General features: G+C 40.4%; 1 protein-coding gene across 5 annotated transcripts in view; it reads right to left on the bottom strand.

The window, feature by feature from the left end:
* Positions 1 to 4,824: 4,824 nt before the first annotated feature.
* The window catches only part of LOC115123117 (nucleus accumbens-associated protein 2-like), a 46,604-nt gene continuing 36,709 nt past the window's right edge, over positions 4,825 to 14,719 (bottom strand). For all 5 annotated transcript variants that reach the window (XM_029652430.2, XM_029652465.2, XM_029652439.2 and 2 more), the window contains one exon: positions 4,825 to 14,080. In XM_029652430.2, the coding sequence (XP_029508290.1) occupies positions 13,560 to 14,080 (521 nt within the window). In that variant the 3' untranslated portion in view covers positions 4,825 to 13,559. The remainder of the gene's footprint in view (positions 14,081 to 14,719) is intronic.

Raw genomic sequence — 14,719 nt, 5'->3', positions numbered from 1 at the left:
TAAGAGCCAGAAAAACAATCCACATATATTGGTAGAATGATGGAAGTTACAGATAAAATCCTGTTAGTGTCACACCCTGATCTGTTTCACCTGTCCTTGTGTTTGTCTCCATTCCCTCCAGGTGTCGCTTGTTTTCCCCAGTGTATTTATCCCTGTGTTTCCTGTCTCTCTGTGCCAGTTCGTCTTGTATTTCTACCAGTGTGGTTTTCCTGTGCGCCTGCCTTTTCTATTCTCTTTTTGCTAGTCCTCCCAGTTTTGACCCTTGCCTGTTTCTGGACTCTGTACCCACCTGCCTGACTATTCTGCCTGCCTTGACCTCGAGCTTGCCTTCCACTCTGTACCTCCTGGATTCTGAACTGGTTTTGACCTTTTGCCTGTCCACGACCATTCTCTTGCCTACCCCTTTTTGGTTCAATAAACATCTAAGACTCCAACCATCTGCCTCCTGTCTCTGCATCTGTGTCTGGCCTTGTGCCCTGATAGTTAGACATTTTATTTAACAACAGAATCATCAAAATGGTTGGAGACCCAGTAAGCTACTGTAGCTATCTAAGTCATGCCAGTCTACAGTAATCACACATTGAACTGAATGAAGTAACGCACTTGTGAAGAAGGCACGACAACACCTATTTTCAGGAGACTGAAAGGATTTGTCATGGGTTCTCAAAGTTTTACAGCTGCACCATTGAGAGCATCCTGGCTGGTTGCATCACCGCCTTGGATGGCAACTGCTCGGCATCCGACCGCAAGGCGCTACAGAGGGAAGTGCGTACAGCCCAGTACATTACTGGGGCCAAGCTTCCTGCCATCCAGGACCTCAGAGGAAGGCCATAAAAATGACCAAAGACTCCAACCACACTATTACATTTAAGTCATTTAGCAGACGCTCTTATCCAGAGCGACTTACAAATTGGTGCATTCACCTTATGACATCCAGTGGAACAGTAGTGCATCTAAATCTTTTAAGGGGGGGGGGGGGGTGAGAGGGATTACTTTATCCTATCCTAGGTATTCCTTAAAGAGGTGGGGTTTCAGGTGTCATCCAGGATCTCTATACCAGGCGGTGTCAGAGGAAGGCCCAACATTTATCAAAGACTCCAGCCACCCAGAGCCACTTTCACCACATACGCTGCTGCTGCTGTCTATTATCTATCATATTGCCTAGTCATTTTACCCCTACCTAATGTATATGTACAGTTCATAGTTACCTTAATTACCTCGTACCACTGCACATCGACTCGGTACTAGTACTCCCTGTATTTAGCAATGTTTTTCCACTCCCTATATACAGTACCTTCAGAAAGTATTCATACCCCTTATTTCACATATTGTTGTGTTACAACCTGAAATCAAAATGAATTCATTTGATATTTTTCTCCCCCATCTACACACAATACTACACATTTTATTTTAAACAACTGTCTTCTTGGTAAGCAGCGTCAGTGTAGATTTGGCCTTGTGTTTTAGGTTATTGTCTTGCTGAAAGGTGAATTCATCTCCCAGTGTCTGGTGGAAAGCAGACTGAATCAAGTTTTCCTCTAGTGTTCTGCCTGTGCTTAGCTCCATTCCGTAAATTTTTTATCCTTAAACTCATAACATGATGCAACCACCACTATTCTTGAATATATGGAGATATGTTTGTGGCAAATCCAATAAAACATAACACTTTGTATTAGGACAAAAAGTGAATTGCTTGGCCAAGTCCTTTGTAATATTACTTTAGTGACTTGTTGCAAACAGGATGCATGTTTTGGAATATTTTTATTCTGTGCAAGCTTCCTTATTTTCACTCTATCAATTAGGTTAGTATTATGGAGTAATTACAATGTTGTTGATTTACCCTCAGTTTTCTCCTATCACAGCCATTAAACTCTAAATGTTTTAACATCACCATTGGCCTCATGGTAAAATCCCTGAGCGGTTTCCTTCCTCTCTGGCAACCCTCCCCTAGCCCAGACATTGTCTGGGCCAATGTGCGCCGCCCTATGGGACTATCCATCTATCAATAGTTGCATTTCTTTGTGAGACTTTGGAAAACCTCCTTGGTCTTTGTGGTTGAACCTGTGTTTGTAATTCACTGCTCAACTAAGGGACCTTACAGATAATTGTATGTGTGTAGTACAGAGATGAGGTAGTCATCTCGTGCTTTTACTCCTGAACTTATTTAGGCTTGCCATAACAAAGTGGTTGAATACTTATTGACTCAAGACATTCCAGCTTTTCATTTTTAATGAATTTGTTTAAAAAAATGTAAACTATTCCACTTTGGCACACTTTGTGTGTAGGACCAACAAATCTCAATTTAATCCATTTTAAATTCAGGCTGTAACACAACAAAATGTGGAGAAAGTCATGGGTTGTGAGTACTTTCTGAAGGCACTGTATAGCCATGTTATTTTTACTTGTTATTTTTATTTGCTATTCACTTTGTATTTATTCCTATATATATATACAGTGCCTTGCGAAAGTATTCGGCCCCCTTGAACTTTGCGACTTTTTGCCACATTTCAGGCTTCAAACATAAAGATATAAAACGGTATTTTTTTGTGAAGAATCAACAACAAGTGGGACACAATCATGAAGTGGAACGACATTTATTGGATATTTCAAACTTTTTTAACAAATCAAAAACTGAAAAATTATTATAAATTAAAATTATTCAGCCCCTTTATTTTCAGTGCAGCAAACTCTTTTCAGAAGTTCAGTGAGGATCTCTGAATGATCCAATGTTGACCTAAATGACTAATGATGATAAATACAATCCACCTGTGTGTAATCAAGTCTCCATATAAATGCACCTGCACTGTGATAGTCTCAGAGGTCCGTTAAAAGTGCAGAGAGCATCATGAAGAACAAGGAACACACCAGGCAGGTCCGAGATACTGTTGTGAAGAAGTTTAAAGCCGGATTTGGATACAAAAAGATTTCCCAAGCTTTGAACATCCCAAGGAGCACTGTGCAAGCGATAATATTGAAATGGAAGGAGTATCAGACCACTCCAAATCTACCAAGACCTGGCCGTCCCTCTAAACTTTCAGCTCATACAAGGAGAAGACTGATCAGAGATGCAGCCAAGAGGCCCATGATCACTCTGGATGAACTGCAGAGATCTACAGCTGAGGTGGGAGACTCTGTCCATAGGACAACAATCAGTCGTATATTGCACAAATCTGGCCTTTATGGAAGAGTGGCAAGAAGAAAGTCATTTCTTAAAGATATCCATAAAAAGTGTTGTTTAAAGTTTGCCACAAGCCACCTGGGAGACACACCAAACATGTGGAAGAAGGTGCTCTGGTCAGATGAAACCAAAATTGAACTTTTTGGCAACAATGCAAAACGTTATGTGTGGCGTAAAAGCAACACAGCTCATCACCCTGAACACACCATCCCCACTGTCAAACATGGTGGTGGCAGCATCATGGTTTGGGCCTGCTTTTCTTCAGCAGGGACAGGGAAGATGGTTAAAATTGATGGGAAGATGGATGGAGCCAAATACAGGACCATTCTGGAAGAAAACCTGATGGAGTCTGCAAAAGACCTGAGACTGGGACGGAGATTTGTCTTCCAACAAGACAATGATCCAAAACATAAAGCAAAATCTACAATGGAATGGTTCAAAAATAAACATATCCAGGTGTTAGAATAGCCAAGTCAAAGTCCAGACCTGAATCCAATCGAGAATCTGTGGAAAGAACTGAAAACTGCTGTTCACAAAATGCTCTCCATCCAACCTCACTGAGCTTGAGCTGTTTTGCAAGGAGGAATGGGAAAACATTTCAGTCTCTCGATGTGCAAAACTGATAGAGACATACCCCAAGCGACTTACAGCTGTAATCGTAGCAAAAGGTGGCGCTACAAAGTATTAATTTAAGGGGGCTGAATAATTTTGCACGCCCAATTTTTCCGTTTTTGATTTGTTAAAAAAGTTTGAAATATCCAATAAATGTCGTTCCACTTCATGATTGTGTCCCACTTGTTGTTGATTCTTCACAAAAAAAATACAGTTTTATATCTTTATGTTTGAAGCCTGAAATGTGGCAAAAGGTCGCAAAGTTCAAGGGGGCCGAATACTTTCGCAAGGCACTGTATATATATATATATCTTTTCTTTAACTCTGCATTGGAAAAGGACACCTAAGTAAACAGTTCACTGTTAGTCTACACCTGTTGTCTATGAAGCATGTGACAATTTTTAAATGTATTTTAATTTATTCCACGTTGTTTCAATGTCATAACAACATTGAATCAACAAAGGGTATGCCCAGTGGGGAATTTTGCTGTTTTAGAGCAAATTTCTTGTAATTTTACCAATATCTTATTATCTTATCTTATAAAATCTTTGGTTTGGGTGATCGAACCTATCATGTCCCCCATTGGCCTTGGCTTTGTCCCAATAGCTTTTTATTTTCCATACTGTTGTGTGACTAAAAGTGATACACCTGAGCAGGGGTATTCCTATCTTACCCTATGATCGAGGTGGGGAGTACTGCTGGTTCTGTTCTACCTGATAATGAATTGCACCTTCCTGGTGTCCCAGGTCTAAATCAGACCTTGATTAGAGGGAAGGAATAAGAATAATAAAAGAAGCAGTGAAACCGCTTCGAGGTCTAGATTATAATTTGAGGGACCTAGAGTAACTACTAATCATTCTGAGAAACCTTTTCTATTTGTTTCCAGAGTTTTCTGAACACTGTATTGGACTACCATGCCAATTGCTCTATTCGTGTTGATACCAGTTCAACAAGGACTGGTACATGTTGAAGTGGCCAGTTTAAAGAAGAACAATAACGACAAACAGGGAATATAAAACAAGAAGACTGGAATATATGTTGAAGTAAGGAGTTTTATTAGAAGGCAGACTTCAAAGTATTGCATTTGAAAGAAATCAATTTACTCGTGAACTACACAATGTCAACCTCAACTAAAACTGGCGGTGGAAGGAAAAAACATATTTGGAATGGAGATTTGTTTGTTCTTTATGCAACATCAAAAGTAGCATCTTGTGTTTCTCTTGTATATATTATTGATGCTCGAGTCAGAAGGCGCATATACATTTTAATCATTATCTTTTCAAATATAAAGCGGTCACAGAGTTCCACCCCCATTAAAACCAACCCCATTCTCCTGTCCCATTTTGGCCAGGTTCCATCTTAATGGAACTCAATCTCTCAGACATCGACAAATGTCAAAAGTCACTTCCCACTGGGGACAAGCATCAATTTAACGTCTATTCCAAATTGGTTCAATGTCATTTCATTGAAATGATGTGGAAACAACGTTGATTCAAGCAGTGTATGCCCTGTGGGTTGTCATAAAGGCCTAGATTTGTCAAGTAAGCTAAGTTACCCCAAAGTGCTGCTCTAGGATCAACTTAAACTATCCTCATCCTGACCGTGACATTTAGGAGTAAAAAACACAGCAGGTCCTAGATCAATCAGGTTCTCAGTCAAATCTACAGTAGCTGAGAGAGGTGCACAGAGAACATGCAGTTGCCTAGGCAACCCTGAGGGCCAGAGTTGGCACTGCCACAGGCCTCCGTTCTGGAGTAGGTAGCTCACATGGACCAATAGCAAAGCTGGAAGCAACAAGGCAGGAATTAGCAGGAGCCCAGCTATTGATGACACATCTCCCATAGTGCAGGTGGGTCTTCCCTGTTCTGATTGTCAGTGCTCTAAGAACATGGCTTTAAAGGTTGCTCCCAGAGACTTAAGACTGTCCTCCAACCTTCACTCTTACATTTTGAAAGAATTTTTAATTTTATTATTTCTAAAGTGCTGGCATTATGTTCAAAGACAAACAAACAAACTTAGTGCAGTTATTTTCCGAGTCTGTCTATAGGTTCACATGCACATCCATTGCAGTAGTCAGTCTTACGATACCTCAAGCCTTACTGTAGTTATTACAATTTCTGTAAGCTGGGTGGGTTTATGCAAACGGTCAATAGGAGGTTTTGTATCGGTAGACAAAATGCACTCAAATATGATCTTTTTCTTTGTCCTAGGCTCAGAGCTGACCATAGCAAAGAGCCTGATATACCTTTGAAATGAATTGCATGGTGTGTCTAGATCATGGACTCAGTTACGTAGGACTAATTTAATGGGCGTCTCAATGTTTCAGCATGCATTATATTACAGTCTTTGAACAAAGACCTGTTGTTATTTCGTCACTGATCCTAAGAAGAAACACACAGGGATTTCATGACGGATTTCGTCATATCGGCAATCCATACGAAAGGACCTGTAGTTAGTGTAGAACCTCTCCTTCCATGACCACCACACTAGAGGAATGAGCACTGTATAAGTGGGTTCTGTAGGAATTGGGTAACCAAATGGCACACAGAGCAGTTGGTACGGGGAACACTTAACAGCTCAGTGTAGGCTACTGTGTGCAGACCTTCCATAGCGCGTTGCCAAATTGGTGGACCTCAGCACCCACTCGCTACAATCCCACAATCTTTCCTGCTCATAGTGTTCATAGTTTTGTTGGACAAGTTGGACTAAAATGCCGTTTCAGATTAGGCCTCTATTTGAAGAAATAGCTACACTAAGTAAACATTGTAAACTAGAACATTATATTACATAAATATGGGACAGCATTCTTTTCAGCAACCACAAACAGAGCTCACTCTCTTTAGGTTAGCCAAAACATTCTCTGAGTTTCACTCAGTTTTCTAGCGCAGCATAATTTCATTTATAACTTCGACCCCATTTTTTGTTGTGTGGCTTGGAAAGATTTAGGTACAACAGATGCAGTAAGGCAGGCTGGAAGTGAATCAGATATAAACGGGTTGAAGCATTTAAACAAAGACAATGTATAAAAACAAGGGTTCCTATGGGTAAAGTTTGTACTACTGTAGCCTACTCCATGGCTCATTTAAAGCCTTTCCAGTCTGTGATCATTCATGGTGATAACTGTTGAGTGTGTGATATATATTTCAGATTGATCAAGTCTACATGTTATTCAGGTGGTTTTGAAATAACAAATAACATCAATAACTAAATATTCTGCTACTCAGGCAGTATAGATCACTACTGACAAGAAGTGGAGTAAACTTAGTCATTATTTGATCAAGTAGCATGAAACTAACAAAGGTTTCTAATCTACTGTGTATGTGATAATATGCCACTATTCTAGCCTGTCAGAATTGCTAGACCTATAGAAGCATGCCCATGCAAAACGTCACAGTATAGTGTTTCTCGTGTTGACACATACTGTGCTGCAATTCAAGAAGGCAAATGGATTGGAGCTAAAGTCCAGAATATGGAGCGATTTCAGTGTCAACAGAAATTGTGTGTGAATTCCATACTTTTGTATTTGTATTAGGATATTTAAATGTAATATTTTTGAATTTGTAATGCACAAATGTAATCATTGAATTCATAAATTGAACTTGTATTTCAAGATTTGAAAACTGAATTGAATGAATATTGCATTCCGTTTTAAATTCTATTTCAATTGAATTGAATATTAAAATTCAACATTTATACATTCAGTTTCAATATGGTAGATATTGCATTAATTGTATGTGTATCAATTTGACAAAGTAGTATCAAAGTTTCATACATTCAAATGATCAGATGCATTCAGATTTAGTTTTCAAATTCATTTTTTCACATTTTAGTTTACTTTTATTTAACTAGGCAAGTCAGTTAAGAACAAATTCTTATTTTCAATGACGGCCCGAGGAACAGTGAGTTTACTGCCTTGTTCAGGGGCAGAAGTTCTCTAAATTCAGATTCAAAACCAGAGACAACATTCTGGTACTTTCCCAGCCAGGAAAGATAGAATCAAACACTCTCTGTGGTAAACGGAAGCTTCTAGAGCCAATGTGACATGTTGAATTGATTTTCTTTCTATGAATTTGGCTCTAGCGTTTGAATAATTTTTGGTTATAAGCTATTATGACCCGGTTTCTGAAAGCTAAGACAGTCTGGAACATGGACGTGCCTTCTGTTCACCTCTATAATGATCACAGGCTGCGCAGGACACGTAAGAAGGGAGTGTCACAAAAAACACAATTTGGCCCCCATAAGAATATATAGTTGAATAGCCCCGGTCATAGCCCTTCTAAGGATAGCCTTTCCACTCCCTATTTAATATTTCTCTTGTGAGTGAAAAGGTTTGAAACAGATCTCCTGCATGTCACAAGACTGTGTTAGCCCATTTAGCTAAAGCCTAGAAATTTGAATAGATTTTGATTTGATTATAGGTAAAAATTCAAGAAGTTCATGTAAAGGACGACTGAGATTTGCTGGCTGCTGGCTTATTAAAGGAAAACTCCACCCAAAATATTTAGTTTTTTTTTTTTAAAGTCCACTGTTGATACAATCCCAAAATGTTTTGCATGTCAGCAGTCAGGTTTACAAGATATAGGATTTTCAAAAAGCAAAGTGTCACATGCCATATGTATTTTGCGTCATATGATGCATTTTGCATCATCATGATGATGTGGCAAGTGACACTTTACTTCTTGAAAGTCCAATATCTTGAAAGAAAAGTCAACAGCTGACATGCAAAACATTTTGGGACTGTATTATTGAAAAAAATATCAAAATATCATTTTTAGGTGGATTTTTCCTTTAACGTTACTGCTTCCAAATGATTCAGCTCATACTGAGACTCGAACTCAGGTTACTCATGAAAAGAGCGTGTTTGGTGGTTCATGCTCATTTGATGAGCCACCTTGCCTGAGACCTAAAGATGTGTTAGTTTGACATGTCTGAGTTTGTGTTAGACGTGTTAGTTTCAAGTCTCTGGCAAGGATAGTCATTACAAGAGTAACGTGATTTACTGGGTTGACTGTGTTAGCCTGCTGATCTAAAGCCTAGACATTGGGTTCTGTGACTTGGACGGGTCTCTTCAAGGAGGTCAAAGGGGGGTGAAGTGTAAGACAGGTGGTTCGGTGACCACGCTCGCATAATGAGTAACTTGTCTGAGACCTGAAAAATTGCATTGTCTGGCGCACAGGAGCCCTGGGTTAGAACCCCATCAGTCAAACAAACACGTCTTCAGGTCTCAGGCAAGGTTGCTCATCACATGCATGGATCACCAAACCAACTCTGCTGCACTCTCATTAAATGGGGTGGACAGATCCTTCTGCTTCTGTTTGCCACAGAATGTGTTGTGCAGTAGGCCTGATTTCGAACCCAGTTAGCTATATTGGTGCCGTGATCTCTGAGTATGAGGTCAAAGGGGGGTGAAATGTAACTGACGTGGTTTGAAGAACCACGCTCTTTTGATGAGTAACCTTGCTGAACACATTAAGACTTGTGTTAGCTTCCTGAACTCATCCCTTTGAGCTTCAGCTTAGAGGGCTAACACAGTCTTGTGACATGCAAGAGACCTGGTTCTAACCCAGACAGTCACAAGAACAATAAGAAATAGGGAGTGGAAAGGCTATCCTTAGAATAGCTATGACAGGGCTATTCTACTATATTCTTATGGGGACCAAATAGCATTTTTTGTGTGACACTCCCTTTTAACGTGTCCTGTGCACCTGTGATTCATCATAGACGGGAACAGAGGGCATGTCCATGTTCCAGAGAGTCTTAGCTTTCTGGAATGGGGTTATAATAGCTTATAGCCAAAACAGCTGAGACAAATTCATAGGAAGAAAATTGGCTTTAGAAACCGCCAGAAGCTGGTTTACCACAGAGAGCATCTGTTCTCCTCTACCTCTCCTGGCTGGCAAAGTACAAGGATGTTGTCTGTAGTTTTGAATCTACATTTACATTGAATATATGAAACTTTGATGAATTTGAAATTATAGTTTGTAAACTTGATAAACAGACAATGAATGCAATATCTACCATACTGAAACTGAATGAATTGAAATATAATTTTAAAACTGAATGCAATATTCATTCAATTCAGTTTCAAATCAGGAAATACAAGTTCAATTCATGCATTTGTGCATTACAAATTCAAAAATATTAAATTCAAATGTAATATCCTAATACGAATAAAAAATTATGGAATTCAAATACAATTTCTGTTGAAACTGAAATCGCTCCATACCAGAGTCTTAATATTTGTATTATTTGCTTACAGGAGCACACAGTAAAGGGCTACTTTTCTAAGCCCCCTCCAACATTCTAACCTCGCCTGCCAATGTATTCTGGGAAAACAAAGCCTATTTATTGTCAGCACTTATTTTACCTTAGCATTCAGAGCTGTACATAAAAAACAATACCTGGCTCTCCATTCTGTCATCATGACTCTAATAAAGCTAGTTTAATTATTTGTCGAAGTCCCAAAACAAACAGATGATTAAGCACAATACACTCTTCCCCTGCAGTCTCGATTAAGGCACTGATCCCCGCACCTTCTTCAGAACAGGACACGTATCAACATTTCCCATCACAGGGAAACTCCCTACCTGATGACAGTATTGCACTGGAAAGCATTTCACTTCCCCTTAGAGTCAGTAGTGGTTGCACGTGCAAATCGACCAAAGGAGAAAGCAGTTATTACTTATATTACAGGTTTGGTATTCAGACCGTCTATCTGTCCTATCTTATTAATGAGTTGCAACAAGCAGGTTTAATTATAGATGAGATAAAGAACAAGGAACATAATTGGTTTCTTGTTGGGGATGTAGATAGAATAAGTGAACAACCTAACAATAGGCCAACAAATATGGCAAGTTTGACTGTATATTTGGGTATTCACCGACATCGGCAGACATCTTCACCATCCTTCTTTATTGAAATCACACAGCAGCTCCAGTGCCCTTAAGACGGAACATCGATCACCTTTCTTTCAAATAATTGTTAATGTTATTCCATTCTCATGAGCAGATGCAACACTGTACAAGCTGCTAGAAAATAATTGTATCTTGTGGCACCAAGATCCTGTACTTTAATGTACAGTACTGTTCCTATGCTCTACCAGGGCTAGAAACCAGCTGACGCAGTGCTACAGTTTACATTCACCCACAGTCTCAACCAACCATTCACTCATCCCCCTTCCATGCAGGTCACATTTCTCCAAAAATACTCTTGTAAACGTATTTGTTTTCTCATTTCCTAGCTAGTGCAATTATAAATCTGGGCTCCTAATTACAGAAACAGGATCATACCCAAAAGAACCATACGACAGGATCATATATATATATTAAACACAACACAACTGGCCCAATCTTGAAAATGGCACATATAATAAAGCATTGGAAAGAGGAAATGTGATCTTGTTTGTTCTCTCTTGTTTCATTGTTATGTTATCCCAGGCATGCCAGCGTTTTGAAAGTTGGCCCAGTGTAAGCTGTAGTCGAATGACATTGGGGACAAAAATAGATTTGTTTCTGAAACCAGATCAATCTTGTTTTTTTAGTAAATATAGATGTTTCCAGAACAATAATATCTAACAAACATGATGTGCTTTCCCATCATGCAAATATAAAACAACAAAAAAAGGCTGTCCATTCAAATGACTGTTTTGGGAGTTGATTAAACCTCATGTTTTTAACCAGGTGTTAGATTAAGTACACATTCATAATCTATAACATACATACCGCGTGGGTGTCTGATAGGCCTATCAATATGTTACCCCTAGCAACCCTTCCATTTAGACTCCCTACTTGTGGCAAAAATGAACAGCTAGAACAGAAAAAGTGCGACAAAACTAGTAAATGCCGCTGTGCAACATTTTGTCTCCCTAACTGTCGTCGTCAGCATGACCGCCCGTCCAAGTCCACTAACCTCAAACCTTCCAAGATAAGGGGGCAAATGTCAGTTACTTCTTTAGAACAGTCATATCTCAGCAGCTCCATAAGTTTACCATCAATCCCTCCCTATAACCTCTTCAAATAAGCCAGAAGAAATTTCTCATATTAGTTTCATTCAATAATTTACAACAACAAAAATGGTTGGAGGATGAAAGGAAGCTGTAGGCTGGGTGCTGCAGTCGCTGTCAATCCTTTCTTCTCAGCATGTCTCTAGCATGGCTCCACCCCAGGCCAAGGCCAAACCCAGGTTACACTAATCTGGGTCAAACGTAGGCCAAACGTAGGCCAAACGCATGACTCCGAAGAGAAACACATATACCAGTCTCTCCTCCTTGGAGTATTAATGATCCATCTTCAGGCAACTGCTGATTGTTTTCTGTATGCAGATTCATAAATGGCTCTGTTGTTGTTGTTGATTCTCTGTACTCATTTTGCATGCAAGCGTTGTGTTAGTGCATGTTCGTGTCTCTGGCATTGTGATACTGTGTGTTTTTTTTGTAAAGGTATGCTAAATGATGCAAACACTGTTAAGCTGGTTGGTCAGTGTCTCAGATGCATCTGTACTGTATCAGAGGTTAAAAGCACAAGGCGTGTGGGAACAGTGTGTGTATATACGTGAGTCTATCCGCCAAAAGACACAGGCATTGCATCGACTGGCTAATAGAAGAAATCATCTTGTATAAGGATGATCCATAGACAAAAAAGCCCTTCATATTTCCAGATCAAGTGTTCAACCACAACCCTTAAGCAACAGGGTAAGAGGTTAAAAGTTTCTCGTCTCTTTCACAAAATCACATGCTTGGTTTTTCCCCCACATGCAATTGTTCAACTGATTTGTTGCTCTGTATGTTGAGATAAGATCATATGATATCTTCCAAGAATTTGTGTGGCACTTAAAGAAGGAACATGGTCATTTGTGTTAAATACACTGATCCATGTTGTTCCTGTAGAGAACTGTACGTTCAGTCTCTCACACAGCCAGTGCAGTGTGTGCTGCTTCAGCGTTACTGAGGTTATTTTCAGAACCCATTCTGCTTTCCTTTGAAAAGCGCAATACAGGTTTAAACAATAATGTATGAATTATTATTATATCTGTAACCCAAGTATGCCTGGTAGTTTAGGTCAACTGTGTACCCTAGGATTACTATGTTTATGTTTTAACCATTTATTTAAGAGGATCACAATGGAGATATGTTTTCAAACTTTTTTTGTGTCAAACTTAATGATTTTAAATGCATTATCCACATGTGTGGTTGTATTGTGTTTTAAATGATCATATACATCTATCTATCTATTCCAAGAAGAGGGCTCTCATTTTACAGTCTTATCTGATCTATTCCATAGATGAAACTGTTATGTAGCAAGTTCTACTACTATGCGGGAATGATAACACAACAGTGTTACTTTGTTCAGTTTTCTACAATTGGGTCTTGAAGATGAACCAGAAGACAAAAAATAATCTGGAGAAATAGTAAAGTAATGTTTTTCCATTTTTAAACGAGAGATTTCGTATATTCGCTGAGTCATTCTGCTTGTTCCCCAGCAATGCCTGTGTCTGTTCAGCATAAACAATCTTGTACTTCTTGTCCTTCTTCCCTGTCCTGCTAAAAAATACACTGCAGTGTGTGTGTTTTTGTGTGTGTGTTTGTTCATTGCACAGTACTGTAAGTTCTGCAAGCGTGGCTTCTCGTGCTGAGAGGTTCCCTTTGGAGAGCGTGGAGGAGGACAAGAGATGGAGGAGAAAAGAAATAGCAAGCGATAGACAAAGTGTGGCGGTGGATGGATCGGAGACAGTAGTCAGGGGATATTCACTGCCCGTTCACTATCAGGCCGTCTCAAAACTCCTCCCCTTCCTGTCCCGGGGCCATGTTACCCCGCTCTCCGGCCTCGCCTCCCGGGATCATCGTTCCCTCCACACCATCCAACCCCATCTCCTCCTCCTCCTCCTGCTGCTCATCCCCCCCTGCCTGGGAACCAACGATCTCCGCGTCCACGTCCTCCCCTACAGCCACCCCCGATCCCGGGCTGCCCATGTCCAACAGGGCGTGAGTCCTGAGTGGGTCCTTGAGTTCCGGGTACAGCCTCTGGTCCAGGGAAAGGCTAGAGGGGGTCAGGGATTTGAAGTCGGTTTCGAAGGGGAGCACCACCCCGGGTCCGGCGGCTCCCAGGGCCAGGCCCAGGCCCACACCAGCGGCCACCCCCACACCAGCCCGGTAGACCTCCATGCCGTCGGGTAGCATGGACTTGATCTTGGGCAGCCAGCGTTTGCGGACGCGCCGCGCGTTGGTGCACATGTCAGCGGCGATCACGTTCATCTCACTCTCCTTGAAGTTGGGCGCAAAGTTCTGACAGTAGACTAGAGAGAGGGGGTGGAAGATATTCAGCTTTGTAAATCAGTAGCCGTTTTGCCTGTGGCTCAGTCAACAGTACCAGTCAAAAGTTTGTACACACCTACTCATTCAAGGGTTTTTCTTTATTTTTAATACTTTAGAATACTTTTTAATACTTTAGAATAATAGTGGACATCAAAACTACGAAATAACACATATGGAAATGATGTAGTAACCAAGAACGTTTAAACAAATCAAAATATATGCTATAATTTAGATTCTTCAAAGAAGCCACCCTTTGCCTTGATTACAGCTTTGCACACTCTTGACATTCTCTCAGCCAGCTTCATGAGGAATGCTTTTCCAAAAGTCTTGAAGGAGTTCCCACATATGCTGAGCACTTCACTCTGCGGTCCAACTAATCCCAAACCATCTCAATTGAGGTTGGGTGATTGTGGAGGCCAGGTCATCTGATGCAGCACTCCATCACTCTCCTTGGTCAAATAGCCCTTACACAGCCTGGAGGTGTGTTTTGGGTCATTGTCCTGTTGAAAAACAAATTATAGTCTCACTAAGTGCAAACCAGATGGGATGGCGTATTGCTGCAGAATGCTGTGGTAGACAGTGTCACCAGCAAAAGACACAGACAGTGTCACCAGCAAAAG

Source organism: Oncorhynchus nerka, linkage group LG4 (genome assembly GCF_034236695.1).
Source record: "Oncorhynchus nerka isolate Pitt River linkage group LG4, Oner_Uvic_2.0, whole genome shotgun sequence".
Lineage (NCBI taxonomy): Eukaryota > Metazoa > Chordata > Actinopteri > Salmoniformes > Salmonidae > Oncorhynchus > Oncorhynchus nerka.
Note: the sequence above shows the minus strand (reverse complement) of the source record. Positions and strands in the feature narration are given on the sequence as shown.